This window comes from Lissotriton helveticus, chromosome 2_1 (assembly GCF_964261635.1).
Source record: "Lissotriton helveticus chromosome 2_1, aLisHel1.1, whole genome shotgun sequence".
Lineage (NCBI taxonomy): Eukaryota > Metazoa > Chordata > Amphibia > Caudata > Salamandridae > Lissotriton > Lissotriton helveticus.
This window is the reverse complement of record NC_136059.1, coordinates 841,051,488-841,075,268: the sequence shown is the minus strand read 5'-3', so window position 1 is coordinate 841,075,268 and position 23,781 is coordinate 841,051,488. Positions and strand designations below refer to the sequence as shown.

Below are 23,781 nucleotides of genomic sequence, written 5' to 3'. Positions count from 1 at the left end.
AAGCTCAACTCCAACTTCCATCTGAAAATCATGGCCCTCCACGACAACTTCAGCAAATAGACTCCAGAAACCACTCCTTCTTCCAGCGACGACAGCCAGCCTACCATTACCGGCTTGACCCCAAACAGCTAGCCTACCATCACCGCCTGGACCCCGGTCACCACTGAAGCTACCACCACAACCATGAACAGCACTGGGAGGCCCCACGGACCCCTGCCCATCACACATCTTCCAGAGAGCCGCTGCCATAGCACCCGAGCTACGACGCACCATCAACACCACCTTCAAATCTGGCACATTCCCCGACGACTGAAATTGCGGAGAAGTCAAGCCCCTCCTCAAGAAACCCTCTGCAAACCCGACAGACCTGAAAATCTACCGACCCATTTCTCTCCTTCCCTTTGTGGCCAATGTCACTGAGAAGATCGTCATCGCCCAGCTGACAAACTTCATTGAAGAGAACGCCATCCTCTACCCTTCCCAATCCAGATTCCGCAGCAACCACAGCACCTAGACCGCCCACCTCGTTGCCTCAACCAAGGCCACACCATGGGCCTCATCTTACTAGACCTCTCTTCAGCCTTCAACACCATCTCCCACTGCACTCTCACAGCCAGAAACCCCAACGCCTACATACAGGGAACTGCCCTCGACTGGCTCTGCTCCTTCCTCGTTGGCAGATCCCAAAGGATCAGAATCCCCCATTCCTCTCCAAGGATCATCGCTCAGTCCCACGCTCTTCAACATCTACATGGCCCCTCTCGCAGCCATTGTCAGACAGCATGGACTCAGCATAGTGTCCTACGCCGACGACACCCAGCTCATCCTCTCCCTCACAAAGGAACCCGACTCCACCAGACTCAGCTTCCAGGAAGGAATGAAAGACGTCACATCCTGGATGAGCAGCAGCTGTCTAAAGCTCCACCCGTTGAAGATAGAAGTCCTCGTCCTCGGACCCACCCGCTCAGCTTGGGACAACACCTAGTGGCCCACTGCCCACGGTAACCCCCCCAACTGCATGGACCACGGCCGGAACCTCTGCATCATACTCAACTCCTCCCTCACCATGACCCGCCAGATCAACGCAGTCACCATCACCTTCTTCAACACCCTCTGCATCCTTCGCAAGACCTTCAAGCGGATCCCCCCCAAATCCAGAAAGACCATCACCCACACACTCATAACAAGCAGACTGGACTACGGAAACGCCCTCTACACTAGAATCAACAAATCCCTGCTAAGTAAACTCCAGACCATCCAGTACACTTCAGTCAGACTTGTCCTCGGCATCCCACGACATGATTACATCATCCAACACGCGTGAGACCTCCACTGGCTCCCCGTTGAGAAGAGAGTAACTTTCAAGCTTCTCACCCACGCCTACACCGATCGAAATACCTTAACGAAAGAGTCTCCTTCCACATACCCGAGAGAAACCTCTTCTCCGCCGACCTCACTCTAGCAGAAACCCCACGCATCTGCAGAACCAGAGCAGGTGCAGCAACATTGCAGCAAAGGCCTGGAACGAGCTCCCGGTCAACATCAGACGCTCCCCCACTCTGCACACCTTCAAAAAGAGCCTCAAGACCTGGCTCTACGGCTGGCTCTGAGCTGCAACCCTCCCCCACCCCCTCAGCACCTTGAGTCCCTCACGGGTGAGTAGCACGCTTCACAATTGCCTGATTGATTGATTGAAACCTTCGACGTTAAACAACCTCTGGGAGCAACTATCCGAGGAGTTCGACACGACACTAAATTAGAATTTTACTAAAAAATGCATCCAACATAGAAACCAAGAAGTTAGACACCAGGCGAGAACTAGAATCCGACGCTCGCCCTAGGCACTTAGCAGGTCCAGATTTTACTGCTGAACCAGTTCTCTTATTACTCTTAACAGATGATGAGCTAACAATTGCCCCCTGTGTCTGAGGCTGATCAACATCAGCAATAACAGTCAAAAAGTTTGTCCCCTGACAGGAGAAGAATCGGTGTTGCAAGAAGTGGGCAGAGCAGAAGTAGATGTCCCCTTGTTACCATTATCAAGTACTTCGCCTTGAGAATGTACCCCTAGTTCTACATCCACAGTTGAAAAGTCAACATTGCTCTTGCGGCAACTAGTCCAGAGCTCACCGACCTCCCCCTCCCCACCCAGCTCTCTGCCGTTAACAACTGGCTGCTTAAGGCGTGTAACTCTACCGTCCCCCTTAAGAGAGTGACCATTAAACGCGCTCACGCGGCTAATCGTTGGTTTACCCCTGCCTTAAGGGATAAAAAGCTTGCCACCCGCAGAGCCGAACGTGCCTGGCGCCGTTCCTATTGCCCCCTGCTTAAAACCTACTTCTGTCAGTCTATGAAAGAGTACAAACATGACATCCTAAAAGCTAAGATGGAGTACTTTTCAGGGAAGATCCTGACAGCAGATAACCAGCCAAAGGAGATCTTTGCCACTGTTCACGAGCTCGCTGCTTCTGACAGGGCGACCCCCAAAATCCCTCCATCTCAAACTCTATGCAATTCCCTCAATTCTTATTTTTTTGAGAAGATTGCCCTTATCAAGGCCAACACCCTCCCTTCACTTTTGGTTCCACCCCCTGCCCTTCCCACCCTTCCCACCCCCTCACTCACCGAGTTTCCCCTCCTCACCCGAGATTCTTTGCTCCCCCTCCTGGCCCGGATTAAATCGGGATCACCCTACGATATAGGCCCTGCATTTGCTCTTAAAGAGCTCTTCTCCAATTGTTACTCTCCTCCTCTTACCCTCATCAACCACTCCCTTAGCATTGGCACTGTCCCCTCCGCCCACAAGTCGGCAGTTGTCATCCCCATTTTGAAAAAGGCAGGGGCGGATCCATCTTTGCCCTCCAACTACCGCCCCATCTCCCTCCTCCCTTACCTTGCGAAGGTCTCAGAGGCTCACGTCACCAGGTCTCTCAGTTCCTTCGTAGAATCCACGGGCGCCCTCTCCACCCGACAGGCGGGCTTTCGCCCGCTGCATTCAACCGAGAAGGTTGTGGTGTCGGTGATGGATCAACTAAGGGAGGGGATTGACACTGGCCGACCACAGGCCCTAGTCCTGTTAGATCTGTCCGCCGCGTTCGACACGGTGGACCATGACATCTTGTTAACCCGTGTCCAAGCGGCGGGCATTGGGGGCACGGCCTTTGCCTGGCTTTGCTCCTTTCTGACCGACAGGGAGCAGGCCGTCCAACTCGCTAATTTCACGGCCCCCCCTCGGAAGGTAACCTGTGGAGTTCCACAAGGCTCCTCCCTATCCCCTTTACTATTTAATTTATACATCTCACCCCTCATTTTTTCTTTACAGCAGATGGAGGTCTCGGTGTTCAACTACGCCGATGACCTCCAACTTATTTTCAACCTTTCATCCTCCCCTTCTTCGTCTTCCAACTTCCAGAAGGTCATGCTTTTCATCCAAGGGTGGATGAACTGCAACCACCTCAAATTAAACCCGGACAAGACCGAGCTGGTCTTGACGGGGGGTGGTTGCAGTCCCTGGTCCCCCTCCTTCTGGCCCCCTTCCCTCGGCCCCCCCCCCCTCCCAGCCCTCAAAGTCAAAACTTTGGGTATCTTCATTAACCCACAGCTTACCCTCCACACTCAGATCAGTTCTGTGGTGTCTGCCTGCTTCTTCTCCCTCCGGACTATCCGGAAGGTTTCACGTTTTTTTTCTGCTGCCGCACTCAAACTCATTCTCATGGCCATGGTGCTGTCGCGCCTTGACTATGGGAATGTTATCCTCAACGGCGCCCCGGCTTACCTCATCCACCGGCTCCAACTGATTCAAAATCAGGCGGCTCGCCTGATTTTTGGTCTCCCCAGGTCTAATCACACGACCCCCTTGCTTCAGTCTCTCCACTGGCTCCCTGTGAGGGAGAGGGCGCTCTTTAAGCTGGGCTGCATTACCTACCAGGCCAGATCTGGGACCGCCCCCACCTTCTTGTGCGAAGCCATCTCTCCATACCTTCCGTCTAGAGAACTTCGCTCCACTCACCTGGCCCTTCTGTCAGTTCCTCGTTTCAGGAAACAGAAGGCCGGGGGGGCCAGATTTGCTGTGCTGGCTCCATCCTTTTGGAATTCACTTCCACCTGCCCTCAGGATGTCTCCCTCCTATCTGGAGTTTCGCAAGCAATTGAAGACCCTCTTGTTCTCCAGATCTGTTGCAGCTTAGCTCGCTTCCCACTGACCCTCGGCTATCTAGCGCCATGAAACCGGTTTCGGTATAAGAGCGCTTTATAAATATTTTAAAATTCAAAATTCAAAAATTAATGGTCCTACTGTGGAAGTAAGAAGAGTCAAGATGGAGGATTTTTTCCACAGTCTTTTCGATCCATTAGCGCCGCCAGAGTTAGGAGGGGGAATGTTATGCTAGTTGAATGAATAACCAAGTCAAGTGGGATGGTCCTGCCCAGTCCCTTCTGTGGGGAATCCGGTGCGCTTTTCAGCGCATGTAGAGCTGGTGCAGCTCCACTTCAAGGGCTTCTACGCAAGTAAGTCCTGCAGCCTTCGACCAGATAAAGTGCCCTGCGCCACAGGGAAACGGATGTGCTATTCAGCATTTGCAGTTGTGGTGCGGCCCTTTTTCACTACCTCAAAGGGTTTGTGGGCGAGTGAGCCCTACATCCCTTGCCCAGACAAAGCATCCTACATGCAGTTGTTCTCTATACCAAACTCGACGTTGATGGAAACAATACCTTAGACTGAAAGAGATAAGGTGAGAAGTGAAAATGTTTTTCATATTACATAACATGACGTTAATTTTTCTCATCTGCTATGTTTTTTTACATTGTGCTGAGACTTGGTAGTACTCCTTTGACTTCAGAGCAGTCATTCAAATAACATTCCATTAATTAAATAATGTGCTGCGCTTTCCTGGTAGCAGTGAGAAATATAATAATATTTTGAAAAGTATATGCAATTTATGGAGATGCTAACAGATTTTAGATTTCGTTGGCGAGATAATGTTTCTAACTCTTCACCTTATAAAGGGTTACTTTTTTCTAAACTCCTGTTACTTATACACTAGCTTTGATAGTACTGCTCTAGCTTTCATGAACTTGATAGCAATTTTCCGTGTGAAAAGAACAGCAGAATTCCAGACTGAGGTTGGACGTGTCACGGATGTGCCATCAGTCCTCATTGCAGGTGATAAAGCATTTGCCCTCTGGGCTAATGCACCCTTACCTCATCTCTGCCACGCCATATAGGTTTACATTGAAGCAGTAGATGAATGAGAGCAGTTGCCAAATGATCTCTTTACATTACCCTCAGTTATCTGCCATGTTGGAATTCAGAGGAAGGCACTTGCGAGGCATTAGTAGAAAAGAGAGTGTGGAGAATGCAGAAGATGCTGATATAAGCTTGAGCACACATAAGCCCTCATCAATGTGCCTGACTGTTTACAGGAGGAATACAATTGTATTATGTGGCACCCAAAGGGCTGGTGGCATGCGGAAGGCTGTACATTTTCTACCAATCCAGAAAAAGCCTGTACTAACAATGCATTTCTTGCTTTGGATCCCGACTCTTATGTTAAGATCCACACGGTCTTCTCTTTATGACGTCAAACCTGAGCTCTTAGAAAAGAGGCTGTGCATGGTTTCCAGGATCTTCTTTCTGCATCCCACTTATCTGATTCAGGTAAAAGTGAGCACTGGGCTCCATGAGGACAGGTAGGGCTTCTGGAGTGAAGCATTACTCACAGCTGTTGTGACGCAGGTGGGTTTGCTGCACATTCACAATCAACTCCAGATGGTTTAGACCTAGTTATGTTTCATCAGTGAGGTATAGCTTGCATCCTGTAACATAGTGTGTACAAGACCCACATCTGGGCATAGTTGTCACACTTAGGGCGTAAACTGAAGCAACACGATGATAATGGAATGCTTGAATTAAGCACAGCCTCTAGCAGTCTCTTGGGGCCACATTCAAGTTCATCTTGTTTTGCCCAAAATGCCACTCAAGACGAAGGCCCACCTTAGACCAATCAGTACCAACCCTGCTCCTCATGGGAACTGCCAGGCTAGACCCCACAAGAAGGGACCACAATCAACCCCAGACCGGTTTGGGCCTAGTTAAGTCTCATCACATCACATGAGTCTTATGGCTCAGTGAGCACAGGTCCCACGTCTGGGTATACCTGTTGCATTTAGGATGCAAACTACAACACCAAGATCAATGTTTAAAATAATCTCAGCCACAGGCAAGTGCTCCGAGCCCCATTCCAGCTAATCATTTCTCGACCACCATTCCACTGCCATACCAAATTGATGAGCTGTAATAATAGGATCAAGACTGATTTAGAAAATGTAAGTCTGTTAATTTGATTGGATAGGGTAAAGAAGGGCTAGAGGAATCTAGACAATGTTATTTGGGAGATCATATCAGTTAGATGAGGTTTAGGATGCGTGAAAGTAGGGAAGAGAGGAGCTGTATGGTGGTCTCCTGGCAGTTGATAGACAGCTGGGTTCCCTCTGTTCAGGTAGGTGCCAAGCATGCAGTGCAGAGCAGTGCAAGAAGGTTAGACTCTGGCTAGGCTACTAGGGCGTCCCCTCCCACACACCGAATGTGGACCAAAAGCTAGGGATGGGGCAAAGTGGCCCTTCATCTTGGTGATGTTGCACACATTTGTTTAAACGCTCTGGCTCGGAAGACGTGAGCTGTAATATTTCTGATTTTCTTTTACGGCGAGTGCACTTTGCTTACCAAGCCCTACATTCCTGCGGTGCCTGAATAGGAAAGTGGCCAGCTCGAAAACATTTTTTATAGTTTAACTGGAAAGTATTTTGCAGATGTGGCCGCTTTCGGGGGTGACTAGCAATCGCTAGGCCAAAGAAAGCAAAGCCGAGATAGGTCAGAAGCACAAAACAATGACTTTAAATGATCTTTTAGAAAACGAACGACTACCATAAATGTTTCCCTTTTTCATTTAAACATTAGAAGTTGTATCCTTGTTACGTTGCACATTTATCATCAAAAAAGTTAGCTTTCCGGAGAAGGGATTGTGAAAACATCTATGAAAAAAAGCATGTGGTTCATTCTGAAGCCATAAGAAAAAGTTATCAAGCACCTGGCTAATGAGAGCAAACCCGGAGCTTAGTAATCCTTTGTGGCTGAGCAATGAATCATCAAGCCGTCATGGTGATGACTTTCTGGGAAACAGAGCTGCCTGCGACCGCCAGACCACAGAGCGGCTACCGACAGAGCTCTTATTTCACTGCTTCCCTCTCCCGTCTCACTTAGTGCAATTGTATGATCGTTATTTGTATAAAGAAGCATCAAAAATCTAAAACTGTCCCAAAAATATAAAAAAATGTAAATGGCAGATTTCACAGAAATACACAAATGGATCGTACAATGTACGACCAGCAAAGGTAGGTGCAGTTCTACTTGTGCCAACTCAAGTGTTAGCATGAACCCTCGAGCCTAAAGGTTTTACTTTTCACAATTAAACTGGTCACTGAAAATTGGTGATCACATGTGATATTTAGTCATGGGGCACAAGGACCTGAAGAGAGCTATGACCCTGATATTGGACATACTTCCTGTGGGTTGCCAGGTACGGAACGTGGAGGACATGAAAGGGTGGGGGTAAGCCGGGGAGGGGGTAGTACACCAATGGCATAGTGCACAATGACATCCCCTGAGAACAGAACCATTGAGCCCCAGAGATTCGTAGAAGTGGTGGATCTTCAATCTTCTTGAAGGGTTCGGGGCTCCTGTGTCTCTGCAGCTGCAGATGCCATAGTGCGAGCCTTTGAGGGCAGTGTGAATCATGGTAGCAAAAGGAGGCAAACCTAGAAAATAAGCAACTACTTAAAGCAAAAAAAGCAAATCAAATAATAATGCCTAAACAGATCTAGTATAATCCTGCTTCATGCCCAATCTAACAACCGGTGACAACGTGACTTCCTTTGTAGGCATCCAAGAATGCAACTGATTCCAATAAAGTGATGCTTCTCTCCCTGCTATCCTTGCTCAACCTTAAAAGGGGCAGTCCTGATCTCCCCACGAGAAGTTCGGAAGTGCGGGTATTCCAAGACTGCAAGGAATGGATTGTGTGGGCTGGTATCCATGGGGGAGGGGGGGGGGGTTCAATTAGGCAGTAACTTAAGAACGCTTACTTCTTCCTTTACTGAACACCTGAACAGTGTCTTCCTGCCCTTCTCTTGGAGCTTTTATGAGATGAGGGTGGGGTGGAGAGTCAATTTAAGGGAGGATTGTTTGGGCACACTCACATTTTGGACATTTCATTGTGTAATGAGTAGGTGTAAAGTGATTTTGATTGTAAACCATGATATGATGACTCAGCAAGTTGTGTCACATATCCAGAGGTTATGATCTTCAATGTTAGTTGTAGATGTTTAAGTTAAGATAAGACAGAGGGGCTAACAGAGCAAGCCCTATGGAGAAGAAAGTTAGCATTTAGTATGTGGAGCTGATATAGTCCGTGAATTCCAAAGATCTGGAATGGTTTGGAGGAATAGGGGTTATAAGTAGCAACAGGAGAAACAGTGGCACCTGAGGGGACAATTCACTGAGGAAAGGCAGCTGAGTTAAATAGGTGGGCCAGGAAGGCCATAAGCAAAGATAATTAAGGACGATGTTATAGGAAGGGTGGCAAGTTAAAATAACATGTATTCTAGCCTTATAGACCGGCCATTAATGGCCCACTCCAGCGTTAAAGGCCAGAGCCTAAGGCTAGGGCCTTCAACAAGGGAGCAGGACTTTATGGCCGGTATAGCCCAGCTATGGAGGACTATAAGGTTATTAGAACATTCCACAACTAAAGAGCAGAATGTTCTGACAAATAAAACAAAGGCCGCACGGAGCCCGAGGAGATTGAAATCCCCTCGGGCTCCATGAGGCCTTCGTTCAAATTAACAGCTGTGGACGACAACATTGGAATGTTGGAGCTCCAGGTTTCTAACGGCCATTAGAGGCCCGTAGCACTCCATTGTTTTCAATAGAGCTCTCAACATTTCAATGTTCTAATAATGGTAAGACTTCTGAAATATGAGCAATCCGTGATGTGCTTTTTTGAAATGAATGTCTCTAGATATTTAGCACAATGACAGTAATATTTTTGGATACTATGCTTACCTCCAATTGGTCTGACTTCTGGCTTTTTAGGTTCAGGCCTTTGTAAATTCTTGGGCAGCCGGTCATTTTCAAGGTGCCATTTTTTCAAACACTGTGGTTCATGGATATCAATAGATTTTGTTCCAAACTCTCTGCCGCATATGTAGCAAACAATAGTTCTTGGTTGCTTCAACACTGCTGGCTGTAAAGAATGAAAACTTTAATTAAAATCAATTCAATAAAATAAAAACATTGTGTTTAAGTAAGAATTGCAGTAGCATTCTTTTAGGGACTGGGCGATGTTTTTTTTCTGGGGGCCTAGATTTAAAATAATTAGTGCTATGTTATTAATTGGCCTACCCTGATTGGATCTGGACTGATAGTTGAAGCAACTAATAGTACTCCAGTAAATTTGTTGTGCAACTCCAACTTAGAAGAGGTTGCTTGAACATGAAGAAATCTACTCAAAGTCAGAAAGGACTGGATCCATACGTAATGTAAACATTCATAAGGGTGCACTGTCTTCAGCACATCTATATTCCTGGCTTTATGTGAACACATCAGCTCATAAAAACTGTACAAATAGTCGATCGTAAAAGTAGAAAGACTCTCACTGAACACTGTAATGTATATATATTATTCCAATACTGAGACGGATTCCTTGCAAAACTGGTTACATCCACCTTGCAGGGCTGGTGCGAATCACGGGTGCAAGGGCCCCTTAAATATGGAAAGAAGCACTGTACCCTCGGTCTAGGGAACAAGAATAGGCACACTCCATGATGGCATTCTTAAGTCAGGTTTATTTTCACTGCAGAGATGTTGAATTCCTAGAGCCCGAAGCCCAGGACATATTGTTTGGGGTCAAGGGCAACAAGTTTTCAGGTGTATTTTGTCCTCCGGACAAGTAGGCCCAACCCCCTCCAGCACAAACCCTTTGGCTGCCAGTTTGAAGTACTACATTATGGATCAGAGAAGGGCACTGTATGCAGTTATGGTAATATTTTAGTCCATATGTTAGTGCTATTCAAACTTGTATTTATGGTTCATTAATTGATGCTCTGAGTAAATGTTGTAAGTGCTGACTGCACTACTGACAGTGGTTCCAGTATAAAAATGTGTACACACGTTTTGAAAGTTTAGCAATATGAGGCTATGTATTGTGCTCCCAGAATGCTCTCTGATTTGATTTAATGCAAATATTTGCAGACGCTTGAAAGCCAGATTGATGATTCTTTGCTTTAAAAAAAAAAGTTCATAAAAAAAATGAATCCATTAAAGTCAATAGGGTAACCCTGTGTCCCTCAGAACCTGGGATTTAACAAGGAACTACAAGTGGTTCTGTCGGGGAGAGACAAATTGCTTAGTACATGTCAAGAATTAATCAGCAAAGCTAAAGTCTAGTACATTATTTTAAGACTTTTCAATGGAACACACAAGAAAGGATTTTTTTTAAATGCGTAATATTTACGAGTTCATTTCATGGCTTTAACTTTTTATATAATAAATCCAAATTAGTAAGTGACATGAAAATAAAGGGATTCAAGTGAACAAGGTGATATGAGTGACACTGTGATATATTGCATAAAGTGTACATAAAATATACAAAAATTGTGGACTAAAAAAGCGAGTTGTGCCCTAAGCAATTTTTTTCTGTCGTTTTTTTTAGCCCTTTTATTTCATGCTTTTCTTGGGGCTGAGAGAGTTGTGGGGCATGAGCGGGAATAACTGTTGACGTTTCAACCCTTTGGTTTGTGAAGCTAAAATGCGTCATGGCGGGTCTTCCTAAAGACATAAAGCAGTTGACAGCTAGGAACAAGAATTCATAAAAATCCACACTCATCTAAGTTGCAGTAGTGCTCAACGAACCGAGAGCTTCACATTAACTGTGTGCTGGATTTTAAACAAAGACTCCATGAGAGTGTTGCTGAATGTTCGACTTGCCTCTGATTGTTCAGACAAGATCCCAACCTGACTGGAGCATCGACTGCGCAGGTGGTAATCCTCATATGACTACCCTTAAAGCTTTGGATCATAATTATTACAACCATCATAGGCCCTCATACCTGATGAATGTTTCTGGATAATTGCTTCATTGCGGTGCCTGCAGATGCAGGAGAGTGATTCCATGGGAGATTCCTTTGGGTGTTTTGGATGTCCACAGGCCTGGAGAAGAACCGGTATTGAGCACATGCCCAGACAAAAAAGTCCAAAGTGCCCAAATGGTTGAAGACAAAGTGGTTTCAGATCTGAATCTTGTCCCACAACGAATCTAAAGAACAACCCACAGGTAAGACCTTTAGTACCCTAAAGATAGGGTTGGGGCGATTCAGGGGTCCTTCCCAGAGGAGGGGCTGGACAATGGGGAAGATACTCCCATGTCCTTTGTCCAGTTTCATTCCAGAGTGGGAGCCAACAACTCCCAGAACTGGTTCCAACTGGAGTATGCAAATGTGCCCTTCAAAGCAGTCTAGTAGTGCTGACACGATGGCCCAATACACCAAGTTCTGTCTGGGAGGTGGTCACACCTCTCTGTGACAGGAAACCTATTGTCCTACCTTCCCCTGCTTGAGCTTGGCTCAGCAGCAGGACGGCAGAATTGTGTCTGTGGTCGGCAGCAGCCATAGTTTGCTGTCAGACTCTGGAAGACTTGTACCGGGAGCATGGAGTGCTTCTTGGAGGAGCCCCAAAGTGCATGGAATCATACCTCCAACATCGTTTACAGTGTTGGGGTATGATTCAAACATGTTTGATACCAAACATGCCAGGGTTCGTTACAGCCAGTTTAGAGTTAGCCATCGCGTAATGACGCATGGCCACCTTATGTATCATAATGGCTGATGCACTTACAACGCCTGGAGAATGGACTCTGGCATTTGTAGTGGTGTACTGCTCATGCAGGGGCACCCTGACACTTATAACCAAGCACCCTTCCTTCAGGATTTGAAGGCCTGCTTTAGGAGTGTCTAAGTGTAGATAGAAGAAAACGTATTCTTATATCTGTTGTAAGTGGTGCTAGCACCAGTTTACACAGGTTGAAATGGCAGGCCTGTAGTCACAATGTGAGTGGTCTCCCAAAGGTGGCATAATACATGCTTCAGCCCATTGGGTACCCCTGGTGTACCTATGCCTTGGGTACCTTAGTAGGGTCCACTCCAATGAAATCTTGATGTGGATTCTTTGTGTTTAACTTATACCTTAGTACCATATACTAGTGACTTACAAGGGTACACCAGTAGCCAATCAGGGGGGGACCTACGTACTCACCATGGTCCAATTTAGGGAGGAAGCACAGAGAAGGGGGTCCTGGTTAGCAGGATACCAGTCAGACTAGTCAGAAAATCAGAATCAGACCAGCAAACAGTGGGGGTAACCATGAAAGCAGATCCTACTTTAATACCCCCCCCCCAACATTAGGAGTTGACACTAACCTTGCCCATTTTAGGCTTCATTTTCTAAGTAGAAATACCTGCAGAGTCCATCTGCTTTGGCATGGTTACTCCCAGGCCTTTGTTGCACTGAAGAGTCAATCCCCTGTAGGGGAATGGACCACCTCAAAAGTTTGGAATTTGTACCCTTCATTTGTTTAAGCCATAAGAGGCGCTTATGGTATATCTGAACAAGTAAGTATGTACCAAACAGGTATGGTCTCAACTTCTTCAAGGTACAGACCAGAGCAAAGGTCTCCCTCTCTGTAGCTGACCAACGTTTTTGCCTGGGGTCAACCTTCTGCTTATAACAGCTACTGGTTGGTCCTGGCCCTCTGTATTAAGTTGTGACAAAACAGCTCCCCCCCCCTTCTCAGAAGCATCTGTCTGGACAGTGAAGGCTTTAGAGTAATCAGCAATTTGCAGAATGGGAGCAGGTCACATGGCCTGCTTCAGGTCATTAAATGTCTTTTGCCAGCTAACTGTCCACTGAACTTTCTTTGGCATTCTCTTGGAGGTGAGATAATTAAGGGGAGTCACAATGGACCCATACTCCTTACAAACCTTCTGTAGTATCCAGCCAGGCCAAAGAAAGTTCTGACTCGAGTCTGGTTAGTGGGAGCAACCCAGTCCATGATGGTATGGGTTTTTCTCTCCAATGGCTGAACTTGGCCTCCACCTACTAGGTGACCCAAGTATACAAACTTGCTCTGCCGTATCTGGCACTCGGTGGCCTGATAGTGAGACTTGCCTTTTGCAGGGCCTCCAAAAGTTTTCTGAGGTGGACCAGATGATACTCCCAGGTGGAGCTAAAGGCAGCAACATCATCTAGATATGCTGCACTGTATCCTTCCAGACCTGTTAGAACTTTGTTCACCAACCTCTGAAATGTGTCAGGCGCATTATTTAAGCCAAAAAGCATCACAATAAATTGATAATGCCCAATGGGGGTCAAGAATGCTGTTTTTGGCTTGGCATCCTCAGAGAGTTTAGTTTGCCAGTAGCCAGCAGTCAAGTCAAATGTACTCAGATATTTGTCTGAGGCCAAAGTATCAGTGAATACATTTGCCCTTAGAATGGGATTGGCATCAGTACTAGTGAATGCATTGAGTTCTCTGTAATCCACACACAACCTCATCTCTCTCTTGCCACCTTTGGTGTGAGGTTTTGGTACAAGGTCTACTGGACTAGCCCAGGGACTATCTGAAGGCTCAATGGCCCCCAATTCCAGCATCTTCTGGACCTATGACCTGGTGCAGTCTCTGACGTGGACAGACTGTCTGTAAATGTTATTCTTCACAGGCAGACTACCACCGGTGTCCACTTAATAGGTACACCAGGTGGTTTGACTGAGTGTCAGAGAGAAGATGTGATTGAAGTGATTGAGGACTTTCCTTAAATCAGCTTGCTGCTGCACAGTGAGGCTACTTGCCAAAGATACTCCTTCAACTGACCTAGTCACCCCCGGATCTGTGGTGGTCCTAAGGGGAATAGCCTCTGGCTACCTAGTGGCATGGTCCACCACAAGGCTGTAACTATGTCCAGATGCAGTTGGAGGGTTCAAGGGACCAACAATGTCAATCCCTATCCTATCAAAGGGACCTCCAACCACTGGGAGTGGAATTAAGGGGGCTTTTGTAGTGCCACCTGACTTACCACTGACTTGGCAAGTGACACAGGAGCGACACAACTCCTTGGTGTCTTCAGACCTATGTGGCCAGTGAAAATGAGGGACAATCAAATCCCAAATCTTGCTTTGTCCAAGTTGTCCTGCAAGGGGAATGCCATTTGCTAGGGATAGAAGAAAACCACTGAACTTCTGAGGTATTACCAACCTCCTGGTGGCACCAGACTTGGGGTCTCTACCTTCAGAAAACAGAAGCTCGTCTTCCCAATAGATCCTGCGGGATCCACTGACACTCCCTGCTTCCTCAGCAGCAGTTTGCTGTCTGAGCTGTTTAAGAGAGAGGCAAGATTTCTGTCCCAAACTCAAGTCTTAATGGGCCCCCTGCCCCCAATAACTCTGCCTGGTCAGGCCGAAGTTCCTCTGTGACAGTTCCTTCACAGAGACTGAGATCATCTTCCTCAGGAAACTGATCCCCACTGGGAGTTTGGGAGGAGGATGATTTCTTACCCTTCTGGCTCCTTCTCTTAGGAGCAATCTGCTCCATTCTTTTAGGATCCAGTGCGCTTTTAGTGCTGAGCGGTTTGGCCTGAGCCCTGGTGACAGCAAATGCACTGGTTGAGATGTCCATCATCTCTGCATGTGTCCTGGACTCCACTTCAGGCCAGGCTGAATGTTTCTATATCATTGTCCAACAGACAATCTACAGGTAGATCTGGAGAAACCACAACTATGTTAGGGCCAATTACCCCTCCCCAGCTGAGATTCACAACTACCAAGGAATGATCAGTTCTGATATTGCTAGCGTTGGTGACTTAGTACAACTGACCAAGTATGATCTGGTCAGGGGACACAAGTGTCTCTGTCACCATAGTGACACTGGCCCCTGTGTCCCTGTATGCAATAGCTTCCTTTTCATTAATTACAGGCCGTTACCTGTACTTGCCCAAGTTAGTGGGACTTACTAGTAAGGTGGCAAGATCTATGCCACCATCACAGCCAAGGACAGCCTGAGTTGGAGTTCTGACTAGACCAGAACCCACCTCATAAAACAAGGTTAACCTTACTAATCCCTTGTTTGCTGTACTACCACTTGTACTGTTGCAAGGGGGGAACAGTTGTGTTAGGGGCAGTGGTAGAAGGTTCTTTGGCCTTTGGACAATCAGCCTCTCTTGTCCAATGTATCATTTATTCACATAAATAACACCAAGGTTTCTTTTTACCCTTCTTGGAGTATTGGGACTCACCCTCATATGCAGGGTTTTGTGGACCTTGGGAAGACCCCTTTTTATCTTTACCCTTTTCCTCATCCTTCTCTTGGGATTTAGAAGAATCTTGCTTCTTCTGGTCACCTCCACCACCATGGTTTTTCTGCTTAACCCTGGTGCGGACTCATTTGTCTGCCTTCTTTCCCAATTCTTGGGAAGAGGTCAGATAAGAGTCCACCACTGGTGCAGTAGTTGATTCTGACAATTATTAAGGATGTTCTCTCTCATTAACACATTGTACAATCCCTCATAGTCTTGTACCTTGCTTCCATGAAGCCAGCTTTCCAGAGCCTTAACAGTATTGTATATGAAATCAACCCAGTCTTGAGTGTGTGCCTTCTGGGTATCTCTGAACTTAATCATATACTGTTCAGTGGTTAAGCCAAACCCATCTATGAGGGCACCTTTCAAGCCTGAGTAATTGTCAGCATGCTCTTCTCTAACAGTAAGGAGCGCCTCTCTAACATTGTTAGCAAAGGAGAGCCACATGATAGCTGTCCACTGCCCTTGAGGGACCTTCTGGACTTAACAGGTCTTCTCTAAGGCTATGATCGATTTCTGGATATCATCTCCCTCCTGGTAAGGAGAGACTATCCTGCTCCGTTTCCTAGTATCAAAGGAAGGGTCCCTGATTCTAGGTACACTAGAGTCCCATGGTGGCAGCAACTGGGATGACTCCCTGATTCTAGGTACACTGTTGTAGGGATTGACATTGTTGGTCCCTTGAAACCTCCCCAAACAGCCCAGAAGGCTGCCAGGAGTACCGACGGAGAGAGCGGGGCTCCTTTATCCCGAGCTGCTAGCCAGGTGAGGCGGAAGCGCTTCCCCCTTGAATCAAAGGAGGGAATCCAGATGTGAACCGGTGACATTTACCATTTTGTTCACGATTGTTTTTTATTACATAAGCAGTAGCAACTAATTATGAGTCCTGAGGAAGTGTCAGGTACCAATGTGGACCTTTAAATGTCCGCAGAAACATATCGACCAGATAACCCAGTCAGTACTTATTTGTTAAAACTATCTGACTTGTTTGCACTCTATTTGTTTTTATTGTTGGAAGTGTACGGCTCCAGAATAAAGGTATATTGCGTTCACTATCCAATTTTACTATATTACACACTCCTTTTTTCATCACTAATCACTTTTGCACTGCTTTCAGTTACAAATAACATCTACCTATCACCCCATAAACTACCTCATCAATATTAACCATCTCCCAATAACACCCTTGAGTTGGTTAATCTGGACTACCTACTGTGGAGTAGACCATATGATGAATTGGGCGGTACAGGAAGAGTAACTGATGGACACTTACTCACAATAGGTAATTGTCTAGTAGTTTGCTTATATTCTAAGCTTACACATAGCCATTCCCACACACTATGGGGCCTATTACGATGGAGGATTTTCCGCATCCTCCGGGCCGGCGGAAGCCACCGCCTGCCCGGAGGATGCGGAAAATCCTCTGCGGACCCACCAAAGACCCACCGCCACATTAGGATGGCTGGTGGGTCCTGGATTCCGTCCGCAGCTTTTCTGCCGTGGTTGGCTTACAACCGCGGTGGAATAGCACTAATATGGTGACGGTGTCTCTCAGACACCGTCAGCCAGATTAGGATGGGCTCTGAAACATGCTTTTCCGCGGCGGCTTTTCCGCCGTGGAAAAGCATGTGTAACTTCACTGCGGGGGCCCGTTGCGGGCCCCCTAGGTGAAGAGGGGAGTGGGGGGTGCACATGGGGGGTACTTATGGTACCCCCCTGCATTTGTATGCAGAAAGTGGCAGGCACCGCGCGGTGCCTGCCACATACTACATACAAATGCAATGCGTGCATTTTTAACATTGCTGCGGGTGCAGCTTGAAGCCGCACCCGCCGCAATGTTAAAAATAGAGGATGTGACCGCCAGGGTGGCGGTCACATCCTAATTGCACAGGAGGGAACTCCGCAGCCCATGCGGAGGTTCCCTCCTACTCTATGGTGGCGGACGGACTCAGGTCCGTCCGCCATCATAATGTGCCCCATAGTTTTTAAATTTCAAGACCCACAGTTATTCTTTGTGTTTTTCACACTGTTGCTGCCACCATTGGACTCTAGTCCCAATTTCTTCCTAGCTTTCCGTACTTCCAGGGTCTCTTTGTCAAGGGCCAACTGATCTTGCCTGAGCCTAACTCTCTCAAGTTTGATTAGGTGGTATTCCATCTCCAAGGAGTCCTCCCTCTTGCTAGAGATGGAGGTCCCTATGGAATGATTAAAAGCATTGGACTCGGTAGAGGAAGACCTAAACCTCCTCTGCCTACACTGGACCTACTTCCAGGGTCATCCTCTCTGCCATCTGCACTATTCCTTGGGAAATCAGAATTTGCCAGTGTTGAGCTCCCAGACTCCTCCTGGCCATACTCAGAATTAAAGTCACTAGGGGAACCCCTCCTGACCTCTTTTCTGGAGCATTCCCACCCACATTGTACTGTTCCTCTGTCCTGTCAGGATTCTGGAGGTCATCCTGGATAAGTAGTTCCAAGAGATACTTTGTGGTGGGGTTGTCACCTGCCTTTAGTGATCTGATGTTCCTGGAACATCAGACCACTGTATCTAGAGGCTTGTGATCCACTGAGATCCACAATTAAAAACATGTTTACTAGGTGTAATGTGGTGTTGCACCTACCTAACCTAGTGGAAACTAAACTTCCTAAGATTGGAGCAAGGGCTGTGCAAGACCCTTGACAACCAATCCAAACGTTCAGTAGAATTAGTCTATAAAAATATTATATGGGCCTAATGCTAGTGATGGTTTTTCAATTAATCCATACTTAGATTAGCTGGTAAAACAGTGTAGGATTGAATCTCAACTGCTGCACACCAATGTAGGAGGGTGGCTTAGTATATGGTGCTCACTTATATAAGTGGAGCACCCTGTACTTATCCAGATAACCCTTTTGGTAATTATAGTGGTCTTAGACAACCTTAGAAAGCTCTCTAAGTGGTAGCTGTGGAGATCACCCTTCAGGCTTAGTCCAGAATGAGTGTTTAGCAGCCTGTTTTACCATTACTGATCATATTGTGTAGGTTAAGTGAAAAAGACCACACAGTGTAGTTATGTAAATATGTATTTATTATAAACACTCACTAACACTTTGCAATATCTCATCCCCGGAGATATAATCACAATACACACAATAATTCAGTAAAAGGACACATAAATGGCACAAATACACAGTGGTCTCCAGGGGGAGACCAAACCATATGCTAAGAAAGTGGAGAGCGACCCACGATCTAAGGCGAGACTGAACCCAGAAGACTTAGAAGTGTTGAGAACCCAAGGAACGCCCCAAGGTAAGTACCCAGGAACCCCACGGAGGCCGTGTGTAGGAGTGGGAACACGACCGCGTGATCAACATAAGTCAATGGGGAAGTTGCGGTTAAATTTTTTAAGAAGAAGAATCCTTCCCAGAGGACGCTGAAGAAACCCCATGGAAGATGGAAGGTTGGAGAGTCACCCCACGCGTGGATGCTCCAGGAACCAGGATACCTACACCAGAGAAGCTGGGCACATAGGTTGGAAGTGATGGCGGAAACCGTTGTATACCACAATGAAGGACTTTAGTAAAGATGCAGCTGGTGGAGAAGCTGAAAGAGTCCAGTGGAACCCCAGAAACGATTCAGGATTAGAGGTACTTGCAAGCAGAGGGGACTGTGTCTATGCCTCTCAGGAGTGACCAGGAGGCACGGAAGACAAATGGCCACCGATTTCTGAAGATGCAGGAGAGTTGACGGTGACCGTGGCGCTGTAGCTGTGAGGACCAGGTAAAGCTGTGGAAGACCAAAGCCATTCACGAGCTGTCCCACATCGGATATCAAGAGACAGGTAAGTCAGCGTAGGCCCTGAGCAAACAGGGGAGCCCACTGGAGCCAAAGAAGACCCACCAGAGGACAAACATGCCCGAAGGCACAGGAGTCGCAAGAGGACCTCGAGCGGCTCACCAATGATGCAAGCCCACGGTACAGAGGATGCGGTGACGACAAAGATCTTGGTAGCAAGAGATGATTGTGTCTGGAGCTTCTTGGAGCCCGAAGATTTCTGGAGTAGAGAGTCAACAATCCTTTGCAACGGCAAATTGACAAGGTGCACAGGGGTACTGCTCCAGCGGTTCCAACGAGGGATACTGGCTCCAAACTTGCTGAGAAGACAGTGCAGACCTCGAGGAAGTTGTAGAACCACCACCTGTGTTGCTGAACCTTTAGAAGTTCATGGGAGCCCAGGAACAGCAGACCGGTCAGCTTCATTGCAGTGCTTGTAGATGCAGGGTAGTGACTCCTTCACTCCAAGGGAGATTCCTTTTGGTGTTTTGGATGTCCACAGGCCTGGAGAAGAGCCTGTATGGAGCACAAGCACAGATGACATAGAAAACTGGCAGGACGACGAGACCAGGAGCAGCAGGAGTCTTCCTGGTGCAATCTTAGTTCCCAAAGCGAAGTCCAATGAAGTCCAAAGTGCCCAGACGGTTGAAGATAAAGTGATTTCAGATCTGAATCTTGTCCCACAATGAATCTAGACAGTGGGGAGGATACTCCAATATCCTTTGTCCAGTTTCATGCCAGAGTGGGAGCCAATGGCTCCCAGTACTGGTTCCAACTGGAGTATGTAAGGAGGGAACTAAATGTGTCCTTCAAAGCAGTCTAGTGGCATTGACAAGCACCCCCACCCTGGCCAAATACACTAAGTCCTGTCTGGGAGGTGGTCACACCTCCCTGTGACAGGAAACCTACTGTTGTACCTTCCCCTGCTTGAGCTGAGCTTGGCTCAGCAGCAGGAGGGCAGAATCATGTCTGTGGTCTGCAGCAGCCATAGCTTGCTGTCAGACTCTGGAAGACTGGCACCGGGAGCACAGAGGGCTTCCTGGAGGAGCCCCACAGTGTTGGGGTATGATTCCAACATGTTTGATACCAAACATGCCAGGGTTCGCTACAGCCAGTTTAGAGTTAGCCATCTCGTAATGACGCATGGCAACCCTATGTATCGTAATGGCTGATGCACTTACAACGCCTGGAGTATGGACTCCGGCATTTGTAGGGTTGTCCTGCTCATGCAGGGGCACCCTCACACTTACAACCAAGTACCCTGCCTTCAGGATTGAAAGGCCTGCTTTAGGGGTGACTTATAGGTTTTAAGTGTAGTGACCTTAGATATAAGAGAACTCATATCTGTCGTAAGTGGTGCTAGCACCAGCTTACACAGGCTGTAATGGCAGGCCTGTAGTCGAAATTTGAGTGGTCTCCCATGGGTGCCATAATAATTGCTTCAGCCCATTGGGGATTCCTGGGGTACCTATGCCCTGGGAACCTTAGTACCATATAACAAGGACTTACAAGGGTACACCAGTAGCCAATCTGGGGTGTACCTAAGTACTCACCATTGTTCAATTTAGGGAGGAAGCACAGAGAATGGGGTCCTGATTAGCAGGATCCCAGTCAGAGTAGTAAGAAAAACAGAATAACACCAGCAAAAAGTGAGGGTAACCATGAAAGCAGATCCTACTTTCCAAAAGGAATCCACGCAAGCCTCACCTCCCTCGGCACCCCGGGTCTCTAGTTTTCAGAAACGTCTGAGTTTGGTAGGTTTCCCTAGATGGCCGCCGAGCCTGGGAGCAAAAACGCAGGTGACCCCCTTGCAAAACCAGGTCGTTTTCTGACAGATAATTTTGATGTCTCCAAAATCCATTTTGGGCCCTTCCCTGTCGCAGGCACTTGTCCCACCCACACAAGTGAGGTACCATTTTTATCGGGAGATTTGGGGAAACGCCGGGTGGAAGGAAGTTTGTTGCTCCCTGCAGATTTCAGAACTTCCTATCACAGAAATGTGAGGAAATGTGTTTTTCTTGGTGGAAATTTACGGTTCAAAACAACCTACAGTAAAAGGAGGGTCTAAGGGATATTTAAAGACCTGCCTAGGTTACAATCCCCCAATGACTATATTCACAAAAAAGAAACCCAGGGGTCTACAAAAGAGGATATAAAGAAACCTCAATCAACGGTCATTGATGCCTCTCAACAGACAAAGTAGTCTAACCATAAAAGTAGAGCATTAACACAGAACACAGGACCATCGGTGAATGTAGGTGAAACCCATAAACGTACATTGGATTCCCATCAAAGTCTTGTAATGATCAATTTTATCACTTGGTCATCCATCGGGGATAGTGTGTCTCTAGATCATTGAGACAAAATACCATACCCAAAGACGGAGTTGGGTTCCAACCCTCAATCACTCACAGACCATGCGAACTTGATATAGATGGGACCATGTGCAGTGCAAAAAACAAAAGTGGTGACTTAAAATAGGATAGAAGGCCAAAAAAGGGGGGAACATTTAATTAAAGCTTGACCTCTTCCTAATTAAAACCAAGAACAGTGCAAAAAAACGCAGTTTGAACAAAATAACTGCATATGGGCCAACATGTTTCAGCCTTCAGGGAAAGGACCCTCGGCTTTCTTCAGGGCCTCTGTTCTAAACGTTAATGCTACGGCAAGTGATATTCACACAAAGTATAAAGTTATTCTAACATTTGGTGACTAACTCAAAAGTATTTGCAAAAGGATATAATAAACCGGAACCTGTTACTATTCCTCCGTATCAATTGATGTGTCTTACACCTGAAATAACAAACGCCCCATGATGGGCACCGTGTTAGGGTTAAACAATCCTACTCATTATATATACGCATTAAAAAAAAATTAAAAAAACAACATTAAGGATTTTTTCACTCACCCAGATTGACCGGGGACTAGACCTCACCTCTCCTGGACCAGGCTCAGGAATTTATGAGGCCCCGCTCTGTAAAAGTAAGGAATCAGGAGCTCAATACAAAGAGGAGATCTATTTGGTTCTGCTCTACCATGTATCTTAAGTACCCTCCATCTCTTTTCCTCACCTCTTAGAGTACCCATTCTCAGTACTCCCAGTATCAATATGGCTCACCCTGTCAAGGAGAACCCTCACAGCTACAAAATTCTTTAGAACTAGATCATTTTATTTTCACATCACTGCTTCTTATACCCCCCTCTAGGACATTAGTGCATAAAAACTGAAAGAGCCCACCAGGAGGTCAAGAGTATAGCCCATTCTATGAAAAACGCCTTTACTACCTGTCCGTCGTTGCCTCTGGCGGATCCTGAGTCAGGGGGAGGCAACGACCTGTCCAGGGAGGGCTTTCTTATAGGAGGTTCTATGGTACCCTCGCCCAATCATTGAGCTCATCTGATTTCAGGCGTAGTCTCGCGATGTTACCGCGGACTACCGAATGATGTCATTTCCCCGCAAATTGTTGTTCCTAGTAAAAAGGGGGCCGCTCAAGTCGCTAAACTGTAATGAAGCAGTATTCACAATTGAGATTGTTGGATAATTAGGGGCAACATCACTAGGTGGCAAAATCTATTTGCATGTGGAACAGTACCTCGATCTTTCAAAACTTATCTGGCGTGGTCTCGCGATGTTGCAGCGGACTACAGATTAATGTCATAGCCCCGAAAAATGAAGTTCTTAATTTGAAGGGCCGCTCCAGTCACTTGTCTATAATTGAGCAATACTCCCATTTAGGGTTGTTGAATAATATGGGGTCAGCATCGCTCGGGTTTCAATAAGCAAACGCTGCTTGCATGCCGATCACTACCTCCGTTAATTCTAAACATACAGAGCGTAGTGTCACGATGTTACCGCGGACTACAAACTGCTGTCCATGCCCCGAGAGAAGTAGTTCTCATTAGGAATATACTGTTTACTGCTCTACGCCGAGTGTTCAAGCGGCTTCATTACGTCATCATTTCAACATTCATCATGATTGTGTAAGCCGACTCAATGCTTGCTCGGCGAGGTGCTGTAACCGAATTCTTTATTAAAAGCTTGTATTCCACGAGATCTCGCGTGCCCCCCCGGGATCCCGGTATCACTGCGTGGTGTCGCGCGAGTACATAGAACTACACAATGATGTTATTGCGCCCAATCAGGTAGTTCCTATATTCGTGTGCTCTGCTCCATCGAGCCTAGCTGACGTTAATGCTGTCACTAGTGACCGAACAGTATAAACTAGCGCTCGTATTTTCTAAGACTGATTCATTTCTACCACTAGTGCTGCCACTAAAAGCCTAATGTATGATCACCAACACATATTTCTGAACAGCATTTAAGTAAAAAATTAGAGTATCTTCAACTGGACCTACCAGCCTCTATTGAATATTTACTGGAAGGCACAACGGCAACAGATAACAGAGGTGGAGAGACTAGTTTATTAAAAAGGGGGCTGAAAGGTCATATGACTGCCTGCCACTTCTCCTTTTGAAGGGTCATATATTGAAACCAACAACTAACAAGTGT

The 23,781-nt window shown here is 46.7% G+C and overlaps 1 protein-coding gene across 1 annotated transcript in view; it reads right to left on the bottom strand.

Annotated features, from left to right (window-relative positions):
* The window catches only part of LOC144818285 (zinc finger protein 474-like), a 325,325-nt gene that overhangs the window by 85,054 nt on the left and 216,490 nt on the right, over positions 1-23,781 (bottom strand). Inside the window, exon 3 of the mRNA XM_078675565.1 lies at positions 9,118-9,298. Within this exon, the coding sequence (XP_078531691.1) occupies positions 9,118-9,298 (181 nt within the window). The remainder of the gene's footprint in view (positions 1-9,117; positions 9,299-23,781) is intronic.